We start from the raw sequence: 18162 nt of genomic DNA on the forward strand, positions 1-18162 counted from the left end.
ACAAAATTTAACACCTTCAATAGAGCAAATGAAAATAATGTGATACAGCGGTTAGAACAGACTTCTTGGAGGTCCAGTATCTTGGTTATGTATGGCCTGATATGTGGGAATTGTAGGTCCTCAGCTCTTCTATAGACCTAGCACTGCAAGTGGTCAGCAACTCAGAGCCATTAAACTCTATGCACAGCCTCGCCTGGCGCCAGGGCAAGGCAGGAGAGGTCTCTGCTCCACACTCCTGGAAGGGGTGGCCCCTGGGTGAGAGAAGGGGGCTGGGCGTAAGTAGCCCTCAGCACCGCCCGGAGAGCACCACACCTCTCTCTGGCAGCCCTCAGAGTTGCCAGGAGCATGTGCCTTGGCATTCTGGCAGCAATTTAAAAGGCCCGGGGCTCTAGCCACTGCCTTTTGCATTGCTGCCCCCCTTTTGCTTTCCACAGCCAGCCTGTCTATGCATCAGTTTCCCCACTTGCAAAATGGGAATAGCTTTTATCAGCTTCACTGATTTCTCAAGTGTTGTGAGATGTCTCGAGAAATGGTCCCCAACAAAGGGGAAGCAGGACACTTTTCCAACACTAGTGAAGAGACACCAACCAATGATTTATGATGATGCAAAAGGGGGCAGCACTGGTATTCTGCCCTGTGTGACAAATCACTGTCACCCAACCACCTTCAAAAGCATCTGGGTGAAGGTCTCGCCAGTGGTGCAAGAAGTCTCTTGCTTACAGCAGCAAATGCTCTTCAGTCACTCAAGGATTCTGCTGGCATGAGTGAAGAGGGCAATGCCACTGCACGTGGGATACAAATGGCCTTTGCTGGAACCTGCTGACTCCAGCTCAATCTATTCCAAGCCCCCTGCTGTCCTGTTCAATCTCTATGTCAACGCAACCCTGATTTGTTTTCCTTAGAGCTACAGAGTTGGAGGCAGAAGGAATGATGGGGATTTGTAATTTTCCAGCTTGCTCTTGGGACCAGGAACTGTGCCAATAGGTCTAGGTACTGGGAGAGAGAACTTTACATTCCTCCTTTTTCCCTGTTCCTGGAGCTCTGTTTCCCCACTCCCTCCCCCTGCCTTCTCCAAGTTCTCCTTAATTCCTCCACTTCTCCCTTTCTTCCTCCCCTTTGTCATTTCTCCCCTCCACTCATTCCTTGCTTACTCACTGACCTTCCAATGCCTCTGCTGCTACAGACTCACCCTCATAATTAGCCACCTGCCTGAGATCACTCATTCAGATGCCTCAAGTTCTGTGAGGATCTTTAACATCACATCAGGAAACCATGGCCTTGGCCATGAGCTGCTCCTAAGCTGGAGCTAACACACACCTCCAGGGAGAAACTACCCCCTCAGCTTTAACTACAGCTGCACTAGAGAGACGTCTAGGAGTGGAGCCCCCACGTCCTGTGTGCATCCTGCAGAAGAGCTTAAACTGAGGTTTTCTTGGAAAGGAAGGAAACAGATTATAGTTCACATGTGAAGTCAGCATACAGAGGACTGGCAGACAGCAATTTGGAGAGGTCACCTCGTGACAGTGCAGAGGGACTAAGGCTGTGTCTACACTTACTCAACAAAACTTGTGTCATTCATGGGTGCTTTACACACACACACACACACACACACACACACACACTGAATGACAAGGCTTTGCCAGGGTAAGTGCACATGTGAATGCTGCTTTGTTGGTAGGAGAGCTCTCCTGCTAACAAAGCAAAACCTGCCCATTGGGGGTACATTTCTGCTGGCAGAAGTGCAGACAAAAAATATACACACGTGCCGACTTAGTGACAGTGCTGTGTCTACACAGCCATGTCACTAAAAACCAGGCAGCATAAACACTGTCAGCAGCAGACAAAAATCTTTCACTCCTTACAAGTAGGAGTGGGGGAGGGAGAAGGGCAAAAGGAGCAAGTGCCCTGAAGCCCAGTGATTCAAAAGGGCTCAGGTTGACACTACCCTGAGCCCTTTAAATTGCAGCCCCACCCTATTCAGCCTGAGGCCCCACCCCTTCCAGGAGCAGAACCAGGGTGCCCCTCCGCCCCCACACACCCTGCCCAGGGTTCTGCTCCCCTGCTCCTTCCCATCAAGCACAGCTTACACTAGTACTTGCAGGGCAAAGCTTGTGCCCTGAGAGGGAGGGGTTTAAGCACCTGTGAGCCACAGAAGCCTTGTTTAAACTGGCAATATAAGGTTGCCAAGTGTCTGGTATTGACCCAGATAGTCCGGTATTTTTGCCTCCAGTCCAGTAAAAAAAGAATTCAGAAGATACCAGACACCTAAAATGTCCAGTATTTTCAGTTTTTTTTCCCAGCCAGGAGGTAAAAATACTGAACATGTATAGTTGGCACCTGAGCCCACTTTTTTTTTTGCTCAACTCTTGGGGTTTTTTTTGCTCAACAACTTTGGCCCCCTCTTTTTCCCCCTCCCCTCAACAGAATTTTTTCCCCATTTTTTGGGGGGAGGGGTGTTCAGTATTTTGATTGAAACCATCTGGCAACCCTAATTGAGGAACAAAGCCTAAGAGAGAGCAGTAGAGTAAGTCTGCACTGTACAATGGGTGAGATCAAACTCTTTACACCAGGGCTATTCAACTTTGGAAGTCCCAGGGGCCACAATGATACTCACAGCACATGCCAAGGGCTGCAACTTAAGTGGTTGCATATACATGCAAATATATATGCTATTAGCTTCACAATACATAGGCCCCATTTAAGTCAGTTCTGCTGATGTTAATAAGAGCGTGAGAAGCGGGGCAAAGGGTGGTGTGGGCACGGGCACCCCGGAGAAAGAGGGCAAGGGTAGTCAGGAAACGGGGAGGCACCAGGAAGGTGCAGGGGTAAGGGAAGGTGCAGGTGCTAGCGGTATTGTGGGGGTGAAGCAGAAGGGCAGACACTGGAGGGGAGGTACAGGCACCAGAGGAGAGAGGAGAAAGGCAGGGCAAGTGGGTAGAGGGAGATGTTAGGAGAGGGGAAACTACAGGGGAAACTACAGATCAGAGTGGAGCTAGGAGGAGGTGTGGAGACAGGGGGAAGAGAAGGGCTGGTGCAGGGGAGGGGAGCAGGTCCCCAAAGGGCTGAGGGAGTGAGAAGGGCAGGAGCCAGGACAGCAGAGGAGGATGAGGGGTGGAAGGGGACAGGCACCAGGGAAGCAGATGGGGCAAGAGTACGGTGGGAGACATGGCAGCAGAGGGAAAAGGGAGAGGTTTATAAAATATTTATTAACAACTTGGGTGCTACAGTGGCACACATCCAAACAAGCACACATGAATTCAATAGTGGTGCACAAGACAAAATTCACTCTGCTGATGGGAAGAAAAACTTAGAGGGAACATTTCCCCCAGCTTCTCCCCCTATGTTAATGCAATGCAAATTGGGTTAATGCAATTGCAGGATAGTTGAAGGAGGAGCCTACGTGGGGGCCAATCCCATCCCTATTGGTAGGACAGTAGAAGGAGTTTTGAGGGGGTCACATGACACCCTTTACTTCTGATCACATGTCCATCTTGACCCTGGGAGTACTACCTCCAGAGGTGGGACTTCTTGGGGCAGGCACATGGCTAATGTGTCCCTAATTTTGGCTCAGAAAATATGGTCACCATAGATATAATACATGATGCATAACTCTATAGGAAACCTTTTCAGACAGCCCACAATAACCATCCTTATCAGCTAGCTCTTAGCTTTCAGCAAAGAATGCTACATTTTGGAGGTATACGGACATTTCAGATCACATTTATGCATTATAGTAGCACTCAAAAGCCTTAAGTAGGACTGGGGTCCCATTGTTCTGAACTCAGTCCAAGCCCCCAGAGATTTACAACCTAGAAGGCAAAAAGCAAACAACAAAAATTAATATAGTGCAGTGCTTTGTCAGTTACATTTTGTCACCTCTTTCTATAGTGGTAGAGTGAGGAATGGAAAGGAGAAGAAAATTCCCCTTCATTCCTGTTTCAAGCAGAGCAAAGAGCATTTGTTCCATGATCATACAGTGCTGTGCCACAGTAAAGCCCTGCATATAATGTTAAGGATTATGATTAAAGACTACCCTTGGAAAATTTAATGTTGCTATAAGTATTTAAGAAGCACAATTTAATTACTCAAGAAAGATCCAATCCCATCTGTAATTCAGAAATGGATTGGGATGGGGGAGGGGATGTTAAGCTTTGACACTTTCAAGAACTACAAAGCAGACTATACAAGCCCTAGTTGCGTGTTCGAATGTGAAAACATGATGTTGTCATGAAAGCAGTTTTGCAGCCTTAACTCTAGTATCAACTCCTCTACACCTGCTTGTAGGTGTCTTTTCTCCCAATGGGTAGAGCTTGCAGATAGTTGAATAGGGCCATGCGTAATATGGGGATGGAACTACATAATTGCTTGCAGTCAAGCAACAATTCAAGGTTAGTTTCCCATTCCAAGGCAGTGAAAGTTCTCACTTCGGTAAGTTAGTCCCCAGTGAAGATAAGCGATTTATGACTCATAATGCATTGTGTAAGTACAGAGACTTCAGTGGAGTTACTGACACTGGTGTGAGTGGAGTATCAAAGCTGACATGTTAAAGTACATTCATCCCCCACCCCCATTCTTAAATCCTACACTTGTGCTGATGCTCATATCTAATCAACTACACTTGACCTGGTACGGTACAAGGTTGCCTCTTACCCATTGTGCTCCATTCAGCCTTAATCCAGATGTTTATTAAAGATTTGGTACTTGTTCACAAAAAAATCATTGTTGTGTTGTTCCTGCAACCATACTGCGGTATGTTTGGTTGGACAGTAAGTAGTATTTATTACTACCACTGTGGGCAAAGCACTTAAAAAAAAAATCACTGTAAGAAATAATGAAGATAACTGGCCAGACTATGCTGGTGTCTTGAGTGTGTCTTAACTGACTCCAATAGGCTAGCTGTAAATTAGGAGCACTTCTAGAAAACTGAATATAGAAGAATTCCATTCTAAGTTGGCAGCCCCACCTATTATGACCCTTTGTCATCCAATTCTGCCATAGAGGAAAAGGGCTGTTCTAGAGCCAAGCCTGCAATCCACCATGAGGGATATGAAATGTCACTGATCCCCAAAATTGCCATGACCAATTCCTTGAGTACAGCAGAAATGCAACAGTGAACTCTATGTTTGATTGTTCACCCATACATCTCAAAACATAAAAATAAGGATTGTTATCCTGATTTTGTAGCTGGGGAGACTTGAGGTAACTTTGTTGTGCAGAAAGTTAGTCAACAGGCTGGATCATCCTGGTCTGGCACTCTGAAGCCTGGAGCGAACCCAGACCAGGGAGTCTGCTGGACGTGGGGAGGTCAATGCTTCTCTAGTAGCTGCCCTGCTGCCAGCTCGTATCTCCTGGGCTCCCAAGACTCAGTTCCCAGGGGTTCCCAGCTAGGGCTGCCCAGCAGCCACCAGTCCCCACTGTCCCTCAGCATTCCTAGCTGGGGCTACTTGGCCACCACCAGCCTCACTGCCTCTGGCGGTTCCCAGGGGTCACCTGGTTGCCACGAACCGTGCTACCTCTGCTGTTGCTGGGGGTTTCCTAGGGTTCTTTAGCCATGGCTGCCAAGCCAGCTATACTGTCACCAGGGACTCCTATGCTGAGGCAGACTCCTCAGCTGCCCCTGGCCTTACCACCAGAGTCCCCAGCGGGAGCGCTCAGGCCACTGCATGGGCCTGCTGCTGGGGGTTTCCTGGTCAAGACTACCTGGCCATCCCAGCCCTGCTGCAAGGGCGTTTTGGGGTTCTCTGGCCCCTGCCAGCCCCAGTGCCAGGGGTTCTCTGGACACGTGGCCCCACTGCCACTGGAGTTCCCCTGCCTAGCTGTTGCTGGGCCATCCAGGATTCCGCAGACCGTAAGTTCTCCAGGTCCAGCAACACCTGTGGTGAACCATGGATGTTGCTGGACCAGAGAGCCCCAGCTTCGGGAGGTTCAACCTGTAGTAACATCCAAATCCCATAGATTATCATTGTCTCTTCCCACTTACTAATCAGCTCTTGGAATGCAAACTCAAACTGCCCACATTCATCTAAGAGAAAAAGCCCTCACTTTTTTCCGTATTTCCACATCCTTAAAAACCTAAAAATAACTTCCAAAAATGTGTGGGGAAGAAGAAATGAGCAACTGTAGGTGAGGGGAGGGAAGAAGGGGGTGATCCAACTTTTCAAATCCTGCTACAGGGGAACATCAGCAGATAGCAAATTTTGCTACAAAAAAACCCAGACTAATCTATGCTGCCCTCTTGTGACTTACTAAAAAAAAAACATTTAAGCAGCAGCTATATCCCCACACTAGAAACAAATTTAGTGAAAAATTTAAACTGATTCTAGTCATTTTAGGTTCTTCCCTAGGGTGGAAGAAGTTTCAGAGCGAGGGTGGGGACTGGACCACAATCAGTTGAAGGTGTTAAAAACAGTCCCACATTGTATGGTCCTTATTTCCATCTCTGAAGACCTGACTTCCCATCCTAGCTTAAGTCAAGAGTTTTGGTGGGTTCCATCCTAGCCTCTATTTGCATACATCAAGAATGAGCTACAGCATTTTAGTGCAGAGAGGTTGAATTCCAGGAGAACAGAATGTGCTGCAGGTGATCATGGCGGGGAAGTGATGGAACACCAGGAAAGGGGAAGGGACTTGAAACAGAAGCCACAGCAATCTAGATACACCAAGGATTTAATTTCTCTAAACTTTATTGGCACTGAAGGAAAAACAGGAAATGGACTTCAACAAATTCCTCTAAAGGTAAGTGTCTTGATACCAAGGTTCTTTATGTGGTTAGCCACATGAGCCCCATGAGTTAGCTCACAGGGACTGCTGTTTTAATATAACCAAATAAAAAGTTGTGTCAAAAATGTGTAGACATAATTTACAGCAACAAAAAACAAAGCCAGGCAAACACTTGATAGGATAACCCCCTGGGAGGATAATCCCCCTGAAGAGGATACTATATATCCAAGTAGTAAACAAATTGGGAGAAAGGGGGAGAGAATAAAAATGAACTCAATGTATTGTAACAAAAAATGTGTTTAGAAATCTCACCATAATACTGAAAGCTTCTTACATTAAATTTCCTTGCAAAATATCATCTCTTTACAATACAGTATACATTTTCAAAAGGTGTGGGGGGGGGGGACTATAAACATCTCCTCCTCCCAGGACTAATATTTTCTAATTGTGCATAGCTAGAAAGACTGAAATCAAATATCATTAGATACCACTGGAATATATAATACTGGTAGGAAAGGGTACAGCTGAAACAACTACACAAGGAGTTAGTCCACCTAACTGGCACAAATTGTTCTATTCCTATTTTAGACCATTAGAATGTGACCAAAAAACCCAACGTAACAGGAGCTCAGCAGTGTTCTGTGACCCATCACAACAGAAAGAGGTTTACTGGTTTATTATTTGAACAAGCATACTTCAGACACTGTGCATCTTCTCATTAGAAAACTGCTGAAGATGCAATAAAACTTTTTTTAGACACAGAACTGCAGAAAACCAGCTTTAGAGCACCAGAAGTGAAGTTTATTGTTGTTTGTTCTCCCAGTAATGAGATTCAAATAGAATCAGTGCCAATAACTCTTCCGTAAAGGAATATGTAAATACGTTCTGACAAGTTTAACTGCAGTCTTATTTGTAACTTTCAAACACTGGGGTGTTTTGTGAGGGGCTTTTTTTGGGTTGATTGAAAGTTTCCTTCTTCCTCCCCTCCTAAAGGCACATCGTGTCTGAAGACAAAGTGCTTCAAAATGCATTTACTGGGACTTTGGAAGGATCTACATTAAGTTTGCCACCAACAGGGGTACATTTGGACAGCATTTACATGCAAAGAGACAGATATTACTTCTCTAAAGTCACTTCTACAGAGGAGGTGGTCTCAAGAAGTACAAGGGATTTCTGGAGAAATACTGCAGGCTTGTATTAACACTAACTTTGAGAGTCTTCTCTCCCCACCAGAGTTGGAACGTTCCATTGTACCACTTCTACTTTGCCTTAGTAGAAGGAGTTTTGAGTAGCTCTAACAAGGTCAGATGTTTTCCTTATCCTGCCCATACTACATGGATGAGAAAGGGGGTGGAGAGCTTCCACAGGGCTGAAAGAATTGCATAGATTTTTAAACACATTAAGCAAGAACACACCACCAGCCTGCCTGAAGGCTGCAAATTTAAGTAACAACCAGCTAAGTTAAGCTGGGAAGAACTGGAGGAGTTCATTTAGATGGATTCAGATTTTAAAGGACTCTAAAACTGATGCATTTTCCTTTATTTTCTTCTACAAACAACCAAGGCCTTATCCAAGTCAACCCTGAACATACATGGTTATTTCCTGCCAACTGCTACACTGAAACCTCTCTAACAAGGTCAGGAATGCATAACCAAGTCCAGTTATGCAAATGGACTTGAACTGTACATCAGTGACAGCAAGCTCAGGACTGAAAGTCACATCACCAGGGACAGAAACTAGAGAACCTGTAAAAGCAACATGTGTGTTCTCAAGGTCAGATAAAGGACATCATTCCAAGGGAAGGAGAGAGGTTTGAGTGAGGAACACAACTTCATTCCTATCAATTAATAATTAAGATAACAGGAAGAGGATTCCATGTAAGATAGACCACAGGTCAGGTATCTTCCCAACCCAAAGAAATGGCAGGAAAGGAGAGAGGAGTTTAAACTGTAACAGATGAACCAGATGTGAAGTGAAAAGCCTTTAGGTCACTGATTATTTTTGGTTCCCAGCTGCTGGTCATTCCTCTAATTTAAACTAAATAAAAAACACAAACTAAGACAACACCTTATTCAAACTGTACACTACAGTATGTATCTGTGCATAAGTCATAAGGCACCAATGCTTTATGTTTAAAAAAGGCCTTTTCTGGAAGTTACCTGCATGAGAGGAATAAATGCAAAAAAAAGTCATTTTTGGTGGCTGTGTTTTCATTTGGTTAGAACTACTTAATTTTTAAACTCCCCCCACCCACCCCATCCCTCACCCTGCCTATTCCTTTAGATTTCTAATTGCAGGTCACTACTTGAAGTTAAAGCCCCTCCAGCAACAGTGTCTCCACTGCTGCCTGCCATTTGTTGTGCAAATGGCAATGTACAAGAATTACTGTGAAGGAGGAACCCCTCTCCTTACTAAGTCCACTGCTCCAAAACAAGATGTTATAATGGAAGTGTCCAGATCACTCCAAAGGACTCTGGAATGGGAGACAGTTTCATATTAAAAAAAAGTCTGATAGACCTTCAAGAAGTCTTAACACTGACAGTTCACAGGATATGTTTGGCTTGCTCAAATTCAGGGAGCAGAAGCAGCTTTGGTCTTTCAGAAATAAACATTCTAAACTTCATTTCCAACCCCACTTCACTCAAACCTTCTCTACACCCCACCTGCCAATTCAATTAAAGTGAAAGCCTTGCACAAAGCAGCAATCTAGTCCCTCGCTACTCAATTCTAATACTGAACTACTGTTGTAAGGCAAATGTGTCAGACTGATGAATTTTACCATATGTAACTCAGTGGAAGTATCTGGCTGCATCTCCTCCAAGTGGACCCAGGGAGCAATGCAGTTGTTTCAGTAAAACAGTACAAAGCCATGTGCAATTGTGATTTTACCCAGTTAGGCAAAAAACAAAATTTCAGATTTGGAGTCTCCACCCCTCATGACATGGATATTTTGTTCCTCCACTGCTGAACTGCAGAGACTGAATGAAACTTGATAAATAAAGACCATGGTCACTCTTCTGTAGTGGTTCCAGCGCAGCATGATTACACGTGAATGATGGGAGAGGATGGGGAAGAGGGAGAGTGCAGGGACAGCAGATGCAGGAAGAGTTTACATGGACTCAAACTCATCAATGCGCTGCTTAGTATTGCCCTGCCGGATCTGGCGGAGGGTCTTGTACTTGTCACGGCCCTGTCGCATGTTCTCAGCATGGATCATGTCATTGGCTGTCTTCTTAGTTTCATCCCGGGCATTTGCCAGCTCCGAGGTAAGAGCCTATCGAAAGAGAAAGGCAGAAATAAGGTTACAAGCCAGCACATGCAGCACCCCTGAGCTGTAGGATCAGCAAGAGGTCAAGTGGGCCTTATTTCCTGTGAAAAATTATCGCTATCATTAACGATGGAAAATCCTGTGCCTACAATGTGGGTATTTTCTCATCCCTCAATACAGCCAGGGCAGGAAGTGTGAAGACATCACACTTTGCACACAAACCTAGGTTTGTCTTGTCTATGAGGACAGCTGGACTAAAGCTAGGCATAATGTTATCTAGGAGAGAGAAAAAATTCTGGTTCCAAAATATGTAGACAGCAGGGGGATTTTTCCCCACAAATGTGCAGAGGTGGGAAAAGGAAGAAAATGGCAAGATTAAAGATACTTAACTAGTGAACAAAATAGCAAACAAAATCGCAAACCCCCTGCCACTAGCAAGGCACTGCAGATTCTAGCCACTTTGCTAGCATCACCACAGCACCATGCACTATTTTTTCTGCCCTGATCTGCACTCAACTGCAGACAGTGAAAGTCACAGGTGCAGTGGCAGAGCTGGACACAGACCACTGTGTTAGTTTAGTGCCAGTGAATGATCATCCAGTAGACAGAAGCTCAGGGTATATCTACACTGCAGAGTTTCTGGAAAAACTACACGTAGGTCCACACTGCTATTACAGTCTTTCAACAATAAATAGGAAGAACTGAGGGGTTTTTCTGACTATGGTAAACCTCCTTTCACGAGGAAGAAGTCTTTTTCCAAAAAAGCTTTCAGAAAAAGGCACATGTGGACATGAAAGAGTTTTTTCAAAAGAGGCCTCCAGGAAAAAGTACAGGTGCCCTGATGGCCACTCTGTCCACAGAAATCACAACTGACATGAGAGATAGCATCCACATTTATTGGATGCTATCTTGCAAAAAAGCACATCACTTTTTGTTGCGCTTTTGCAGCGTAGATGTTCTCTTTTGGAAAAAGTATTTCTGAAGATCTCTTCCAGAAAAGCTTCTTTCCCCAAAGAAGCTTGCAGTCTAGATATAGCCCCAGTGTAGGTACAGCACAGGTGACATCTAAGGAATTGGAGATTTAGGTGTCATTTGAGGAGGTTTTGGAACAAATTGATAAATGAAACAGTAACAAGTCATCAGGAACAAATCACCAGGATCAGATGGCATTCACCCAAGAGTTCTGAAAACTCAAATGTGAAATTTCCCAACTACTAACTGATTTGTAACCTAGCCTTCAAATCATCTTCTGTACCAGGTGACTAGAAGATAGTGAATGTGACACCAATTTTCAAAAAAGGGGTCTAGAGTGGATCTTAATTACATAGGCTGGTAAGCTTAACTTCAGTATTGGGCACATTAGTTGAAATTCTAGCAAAGAGCAGAATTCTCAGACACATAGATGAACATAGTTTGTTGGGGAAAATCAATATGGTTTCTGTAAAGGGAAATCATGCCCTCACTAATCTACTAGAATTCTTTGAAGGGGGAATCCAGTGGATATAGCGTACTTAGATTTCCAGAAAGCCACAAGGTCCCTCACCAAAGGCTCATAAGCTAAGTAAGCGGTCATAGGATAAGAGGGAATGTCCTCTCAGATTGATAACTGGTTAAGAGATAGGAAACAATGGGTAGGAATAAATGGTCAGTTTTCAGACTAGAGAGAGTTAACTAGTGGTGTCCCACAGAGGTCTGAAGTGGGACCAATTCTATTCAACATACAGGCAGTCCCCGGGTTACGTACAAGATAGGGACTGTAGGTTTGTTCTTAAGTTGAATTTGTATGCAAGTCAGAACTGGTACATATTGTAGGGGAAACTCTAGCCAAACATTTCTCCAGAGCTCAGTTTTATTGTCCCACAAATCACTTCCCTCAGTCCTTTATTCTCAAGCTGAGGTGTCTGCTGAGAAAAGCCGCTCCGCGTCTCCCTGGTCTGCGAGTGGGGGGGGGGGGGGGGGGGGGAGGCGCAGGGGGCCACTAGCTTCGCGTCTCCCTGGTTTGCTGGGGGGAAGCAGCTAGTGTGGGGTTGCCACACCCCGTTTGTAAGTAGGGATCCGATGTAAGTCGGATCCATGTAACCCGGGGACTGCCTGTATTCACAAGTGATCAGGAGAGAGAGCTAAACAGAGAGGTGGCAACATTTGAAGATGATATAAAACAGCTCAAGATAGTTAAGTCCAAAGCAGACTGAAAAGCTAGGTGACTAGGCAACAAAATGGCAGATGAATTTTCATGTTAAATGCAGACTAATGCATACTAGAAAACAATCCCAACTGTACGTACAAAATTATGGGGACTAAATTAGCTATTGCCACTCAAGAGATCTTGGAGTCATTGTGGATAGTTCTCTGAAAACATCCACTCAATGTGCAGCAGCCATCAAAAAAACAAAAACAAAACAAAAAACACCCAAAATGTTAGGAATAATTACAAAAGGGATAGAGAATATTTTATAGCCTCTATATAAATCCATGGTATGCCAACTCCTTGAATACAGTGTGCAGATGTGGTTACCTCATTTAAAAAAATATGTTGGCATTGGAAAGAATTCAGAAAAGGAGCAACAAAAATTATTAGGGGGTTTGAAATAGCTCCCATATAAGGAGAGAATAATAAAATTGGGACTTTTCATCTTAGAAAAGGAGGGATACAGGATAGAAGTCTATAAAATCATGACTGGTGTAGAAAAAGTTATTTACACCTTCCCATAACAAGAACGGGGCGGGGGAGCGGGGGGAGAAGAAGCGGTCACCAAATGAAGTAGAGATAGCAAGTTTAACAACAAACAAAAGGAAGTATTTCACCACATTATGTTCATTCAACCTGCAGAACTCCTTGCCAGAGGATGCTGTGAAGACTAGGCTTCAAAGACAAGATTCAAAAAAGTAGTAGATAGATTCATGGAGGATCGGTCCATCAATGACTATTAGTCAGCATGGGCAGGAATGGTGGCCCTAGCTTCTGTTTGCCAGAAGCAGAGAATGGGCCACAGGGGAGGGAAGACTTGATGATTACCTTTTCTGGTCATTCCCTCCGGCGGCACCTGGCATTGCCCACTGTCAGAAGACAGGATACCAGGATAGATGGATCTTTGGTCTGACCCAGTATGGCCATTCTTAAAGCAAGGCTGGCTTTCCTCATGCTGCTTTCAACAATACCCTCCAAACCTGCCTTTGAGATGCCACAGCCAGGGGTGCACAGTGCCACTGAGCAAAGCCAGCCAACGGGGCAGCTAACTGGCATGGACATTGGCTTGACAAGAACTGGACTACGTCTTCCAGCCTGATCCAGACAAGTGCTAAACAGCTGTCAGACAGTCAGCAAGACTCAAGTGGGCAGAGTACATGGGACACATGCTTTTCTTGGCAAAGGGAAGCACTTTTAATTAGCAAGAGATTTGAATGGTATCGGATGGGAGTGGGTGGGGGAGGGGCAAGCTTCTCCCCCAACATCTTGCTATGTATTGGAAGAATGAGGCTGTGGCGCCCTACTGCTCAGTAGAAGCATCTAATCCCCACTGCAGCTATGAGCGTGGCTGGGAGAAGGGATACAGCAGCCCAGAAGCAGCTCCCCGCCCCCATCCCTGCATTACCTTCAAGTGTTTCTGAACCCGTTCATTCTTCTCCGCCTCAGTAGTGCGATCCTCCTCGCTGCGGTCCTTGATGGTGGCATCTGCCCTCAGCTCAGCACTGGCCTCAGCAGCATTCTCATCCTGTTCATCGTCCTGCTCGTTCTCAGACTGCATAGGTTCAGTGACGTGAGGGGTGCTCATGGCCATCTTCAGTTCCTCTTTGGTCTTTTCTAGGTCCTCCTGCACTGTCTGAGCCTGCAGACAAACATCCCTCAGTGGGTTAAGGGGAAAGAGACCCATTTAAAGGCTTCCCTAAATCCAAGGGACCCAGGAAAGGGATGCATCTGAATCCAGATGCTTTTCCTGGATGTCCATAAAAAGCCCATTGGGTATCAAGCATTTTAAAGAGAATTCATAGGCTATCCAGGCATCCCCACACAGTAGTGAGCTAGGTTATGGACAAATCTAATCAACCCAGTCATATCCTATTTTCAGTGACCAGAGACAACTTAGACTGGCTATTTGGACAATCTAGGCAGTTGTGTACACACATGTACTGGTGAGTTGGGTGTGTGCCTAAAATGAACACAACTGCGATCAGATACAGCTTCAGGTTATGCAAGTTCTGCACTGTGCACACTCATACTTTAAGCACCCTCTGTCTGTACGTAAATTAGGCATGAATAGAGGTATAAGCATGCCCATCTTTTGGAAGCCTTCCCACAGGATAGTTCCCACGTCTGTCTGTTTAAAGTTGCAGAGGGAATATGTTCTGCTTATTCTTAAATTGTTCAAAAGCATTAGTTTAGGAAAACAATCAATTCAGACCTGTGCGCACAACTGAATTTTACTTGTTTAAAGTCACTCCTGCCACTTTTTGGACCAAAAACTGATCAAAGTGAACTAGGAAATATCTGGTAGCTTGGTAACTGGAGGTAATTCAGCTTTTCAGCAGAAAGGAGGGGTAACAGGATGCGGCAGAGTTTGCCGCATGCTAATGGATTTGAGGTTTGGGTCACATGATTAAACAATGAGGTTGACAGAGCATCAGACCAGTCCACAGTAAGAAGCCTGACACTTTGCTTTTTGTATTTAGGCGCCACTGATACCTTCTGTTGCCACTCCATGGCTTCGCTCTCTTTCTTCTGCCTGGCAACTTCCAGCTGTGAGATTCTGCTTGTGAGTTCTGACATCTCAGCTGACTGTAGAAGAAATAGGAAGCAATTTGGTGTTTTGTTTCTCCTGATATTAGACCCGAAGAACCTGGAAGTTCTATTTCACTTAAAAAATAATAGGACCAGAACCTAAAGGGGAAGATTTTTGCCAGATTTCCAGAGATGCAAAGCATAGATGCCTTAAGCAACTTGTGGATACATTGTTAGTTAACTTGTCTGCTTCATAGTTGGTCTTCCCTTAATTCTATGAGTTTTAAAAACAAGGCCATGAAGTTGTTCTCAGTACACAGCTCAACTAGTTAGCACATACATGACTTCACTGGAAGCTATTCTCCAGTCACTACATGCAAAAGGCAGCTCAAATGGAGAGCACAGTAAACACCAGCATTTTTCCAAGAGGTTTTTAAGATCCCTTATGACACTGCTACATTCTTCATCCAGTTTTGAGGCCAGCAGTCTACAACACCAGTAAAATTACTCCCCCCACTACAAGCTTTCAGGAAAGCTACTTACCAGCTGCTCCTGAGTCTTTTGCTGATCGTGGGATGCTTTCAGCAGGGCTTCCTTTGCCTCCTCTGCCTCTCGGCGTTCCTTAGCCAGCTTCTCTGCCTCTTCCTGGGCTCGTTTCCTTTCCTGCTCTAGTTCCAATGCCCTGCGAGTCTGTTCTTCCAATTCTAAAATTAGAATGAAGTATGAGGCCAAGATGATCTTTCTGATCCTCCAAGCCCACTTTTTTTTTTTTAATTAAAAAGTGAGGAAAGCAAGCTTCCCTCCCCACAACAGACATGCCCTTTCCTTACACTGCCAACATAGGGAAATGGGTAATAAAGTACAAGATCATTAGGAATACACAGTTTAGACAGCCTGGCTTTCCACTGTCCTACCCAAATTACAGCAGTATTTTAACTAGCTTCAAATACCATCTACTTATTAGTCAGAACCACTTGCCTGTGCAAAAGCACCAGACAACTCAAACTGCTGCCTTTTTTTTTTTTTTTTTTTTAACTCCAAGAAACAAACATACACAGCCATTTGCTTCGGCAGCACCACATTTACCACCACACAAGGAGGCTAGAAGTTCAGGAAAAGGACAGGAAGGATAGTAAAGTCTATTGTAATTCCCCCATGGAGTACCATGGAAAGTCTTTCCACCAGCACTAGTTGAACCAGAACAATGCGATTATGTAGCTCAAGAAAGTAAGATGGTTGCTGGTATAATTGTGGATTTTTTTTTTAAATTAAGGCCCTGTAGAACCAGACTATCCCAGTCTCTCCCAATGCACACTTCCTAATACCTAGTTGAGCTTTCTTGGTTTGCTCCTCAATTTGCTTGAGTCGTTCCATCAGCTCTTCCTTCTCACGCTCAATCTTCTCTTTCTCCTTTTCTGCCAGTTCCCTCTTTTTCTTCTCATTCTCCAACAGAGCTCTGATTTGGGGAAAAAAAGTGATAGTACAGCAGTTAAATTTAAACCACAATTCAAAGACATCAATACTTTATAATAAAAGACCTATGAATATGCAAGCAGCATTGATTTAGTGAACTTGAAAGGCAAGATAGGTGAGGTAATGTTTTCAATTGGACCGACTTCTGTTGGAGACAAGCTGTGTTGCTTACACAGAGCTCTTTCCAGTCCTGGGACTGACACCAGCAACAACATCAGTGAACTCAGGTTCTCATTTGTAGAAATTACACAGATTTAATTACTGCCCTGTTTACATGATCTATTTGGGCTATCCAAATTCATTAGAACTAATATTCAGAATCATGGTATTGATGTGAATAGAACACTTCCAAGCATTTCAGATCAAAGGAGTCCTACACAGTCACTCATAAGGAGTGTCATCTATGTCATCGCTTTAGGTTTTCTGGAGCAAAGTGGATTCTTGTCTAACAGTGGACTCAAAAACACTAGCCACCTCAGAGCTCTGTAATACCCACCTCTCCATGTGTTTCTGATGCTTCTCTTCCCGAGCCTGTGCCTTCATCTGCTGCACCTCAATGGTGTCTGGCTTTCGTCTGCGCATGTAAAGCTCATGGTTCCCCATACACAGCGCTAAGATTCGCTTGTTAATCCGTAATCGTGGGGCATAAAATACAAAGTCCTTGGGACAGATGGGAGACAGCGTTAGACTCCTTGTTCCTCAAGATGCACTAAACACACTTTTCCAAGAGGTTTTTAAGTACAAAGCTATTAGATACAGAAGAGATGTGAAGTGACTGAAAGAGCCCACTAGCAGTAGTAAGAGTGGATTTCAAACATTTATATTCAGTAGAGACTAGTGCCTGATGACATGGATCAGGCACCTTGAATTAGGAGTACTAAACAGTGGGTTTAGATTTTGAAGAGTGACAGAAGTTGTATAGGAGTAAGTATCTCCATACACACATGCTGGAGATTACAATGAAACTAGTGTTAGCACGTTTTCCTGAAACCATATAGGACTGGGAATGCAATTCAAGTCTCTGGCCTTAGAAAACCCATAGGGTTTATGCTCTACCCAATGCATACTCAAACTGGATTATGTGCATACACATGCAGTACAGAAATACTCAAACCCCAGTTAATCAAAGCATCACTATCAAATTTCAATGTCTATTTTTAAGGAATAGTTTTTACAGTGAGACATTCTACAAGTTGTTAATGCTATTTGTCATAAACCGGTCTCATACCCTTACTGTTTCTATTCAGCTAAGACTGAAGTTCTGTTTTTTTCATGTCAACCAGGTTTCCTCTTATGCCAGAAAAATAGGAATGTGATGTCAGAGAAATATATCTTCATTGTGTGAATGAGCTACAAGAGCTGATAGAAGGTTGTTTCCAAGTATTGGTGACTTCAACAATTCATCCAGGCACAGAAAGTGGAAGATACAAATAGGTACATGAACCCAAGGATCTATAGCCTCATTTCACTTTCTCCTGAATGTCAGAAAATGAATTTCTAATCTACTTTCTGGATTTTATTTTAAAGTGAACAGGATTAATTTGAGTTATCAGAAAGAGTAAGAGTCTTCCTAATTCCTAACAAGAAGGCAGAAAAGTTACTTCTGAGATTCTCAGTATGTAGCAGTCTGCTCCCAAACAGAAGCGGACAACTGTACAAGAACAGCTATTGTATGAACTCCAACCTCTTTTCTGCCAGGACACCTAACCATTTCCCACCGTTAAATCTGCTCTGCAATGATTAGTGTATTATCTTGCCGAAGTTACTGAAATAGACTAGACTCCTATTTAGAGCTTACATGTACAGTTGAGTGCTACACATTTAAGATTTACGTTTGACTACTGTTTCTTACTGGTGCTTTCTTGTCGATAGGCTTGATAACAAACTTCTTGTCATTGAATGAAATATTCCTGATCTCACTCCAGGGGAATCCAATTTTTGGTGTTAATCTGCAATGACAAAGAAAGGAATTATCCCAAAGTGT

At 44.1% G+C, this 18162-nt stretch overlaps 1 protein-coding gene across 1 annotated transcript in view; it reads right to left on the bottom strand.

Annotated features, from left to right (window-relative positions):
* Nucleotides 1-6665: 6665 nt before the first annotated feature.
* The window catches only part of LOC102462316 (moesin), an 88576-nt gene continuing 77079 nt past the window's right edge, over nucleotides 6666-18162 (bottom strand). The window contains exons 7-13 of the mRNA XM_075940828.1: nucleotides 18031-18127; nucleotides 16675-16838; nucleotides 16031-16161; nucleotides 15249-15409; nucleotides 14670-14762; nucleotides 13582-13815; nucleotides 6666-9994 (exon numbers count right to left, since the gene is read on the bottom strand). Of these exons, the coding sequence (XP_075796943.1) occupies nucleotides 9830-9994; nucleotides 13582-13815; nucleotides 14670-14762; nucleotides 15249-15409; nucleotides 16031-16161; nucleotides 16675-16838; nucleotides 18031-18127 (1045 nt within the window). The 3' untranslated portion in view covers nucleotides 6666-9829. The remainder of the gene's footprint in view (nucleotides 9995-13581; nucleotides 13816-14669; nucleotides 14763-15248; nucleotides 15410-16030; nucleotides 16162-16674; nucleotides 16839-18030; nucleotides 18128-18162) is intronic.

Source organism: Pelodiscus sinensis, chromosome 13 (assembly GCF_049634645.1).
Source record: "Pelodiscus sinensis isolate JC-2024 chromosome 13, ASM4963464v1, whole genome shotgun sequence".
Lineage (NCBI taxonomy): Eukaryota > Metazoa > Chordata > Testudines > Trionychidae > Pelodiscus > Pelodiscus sinensis.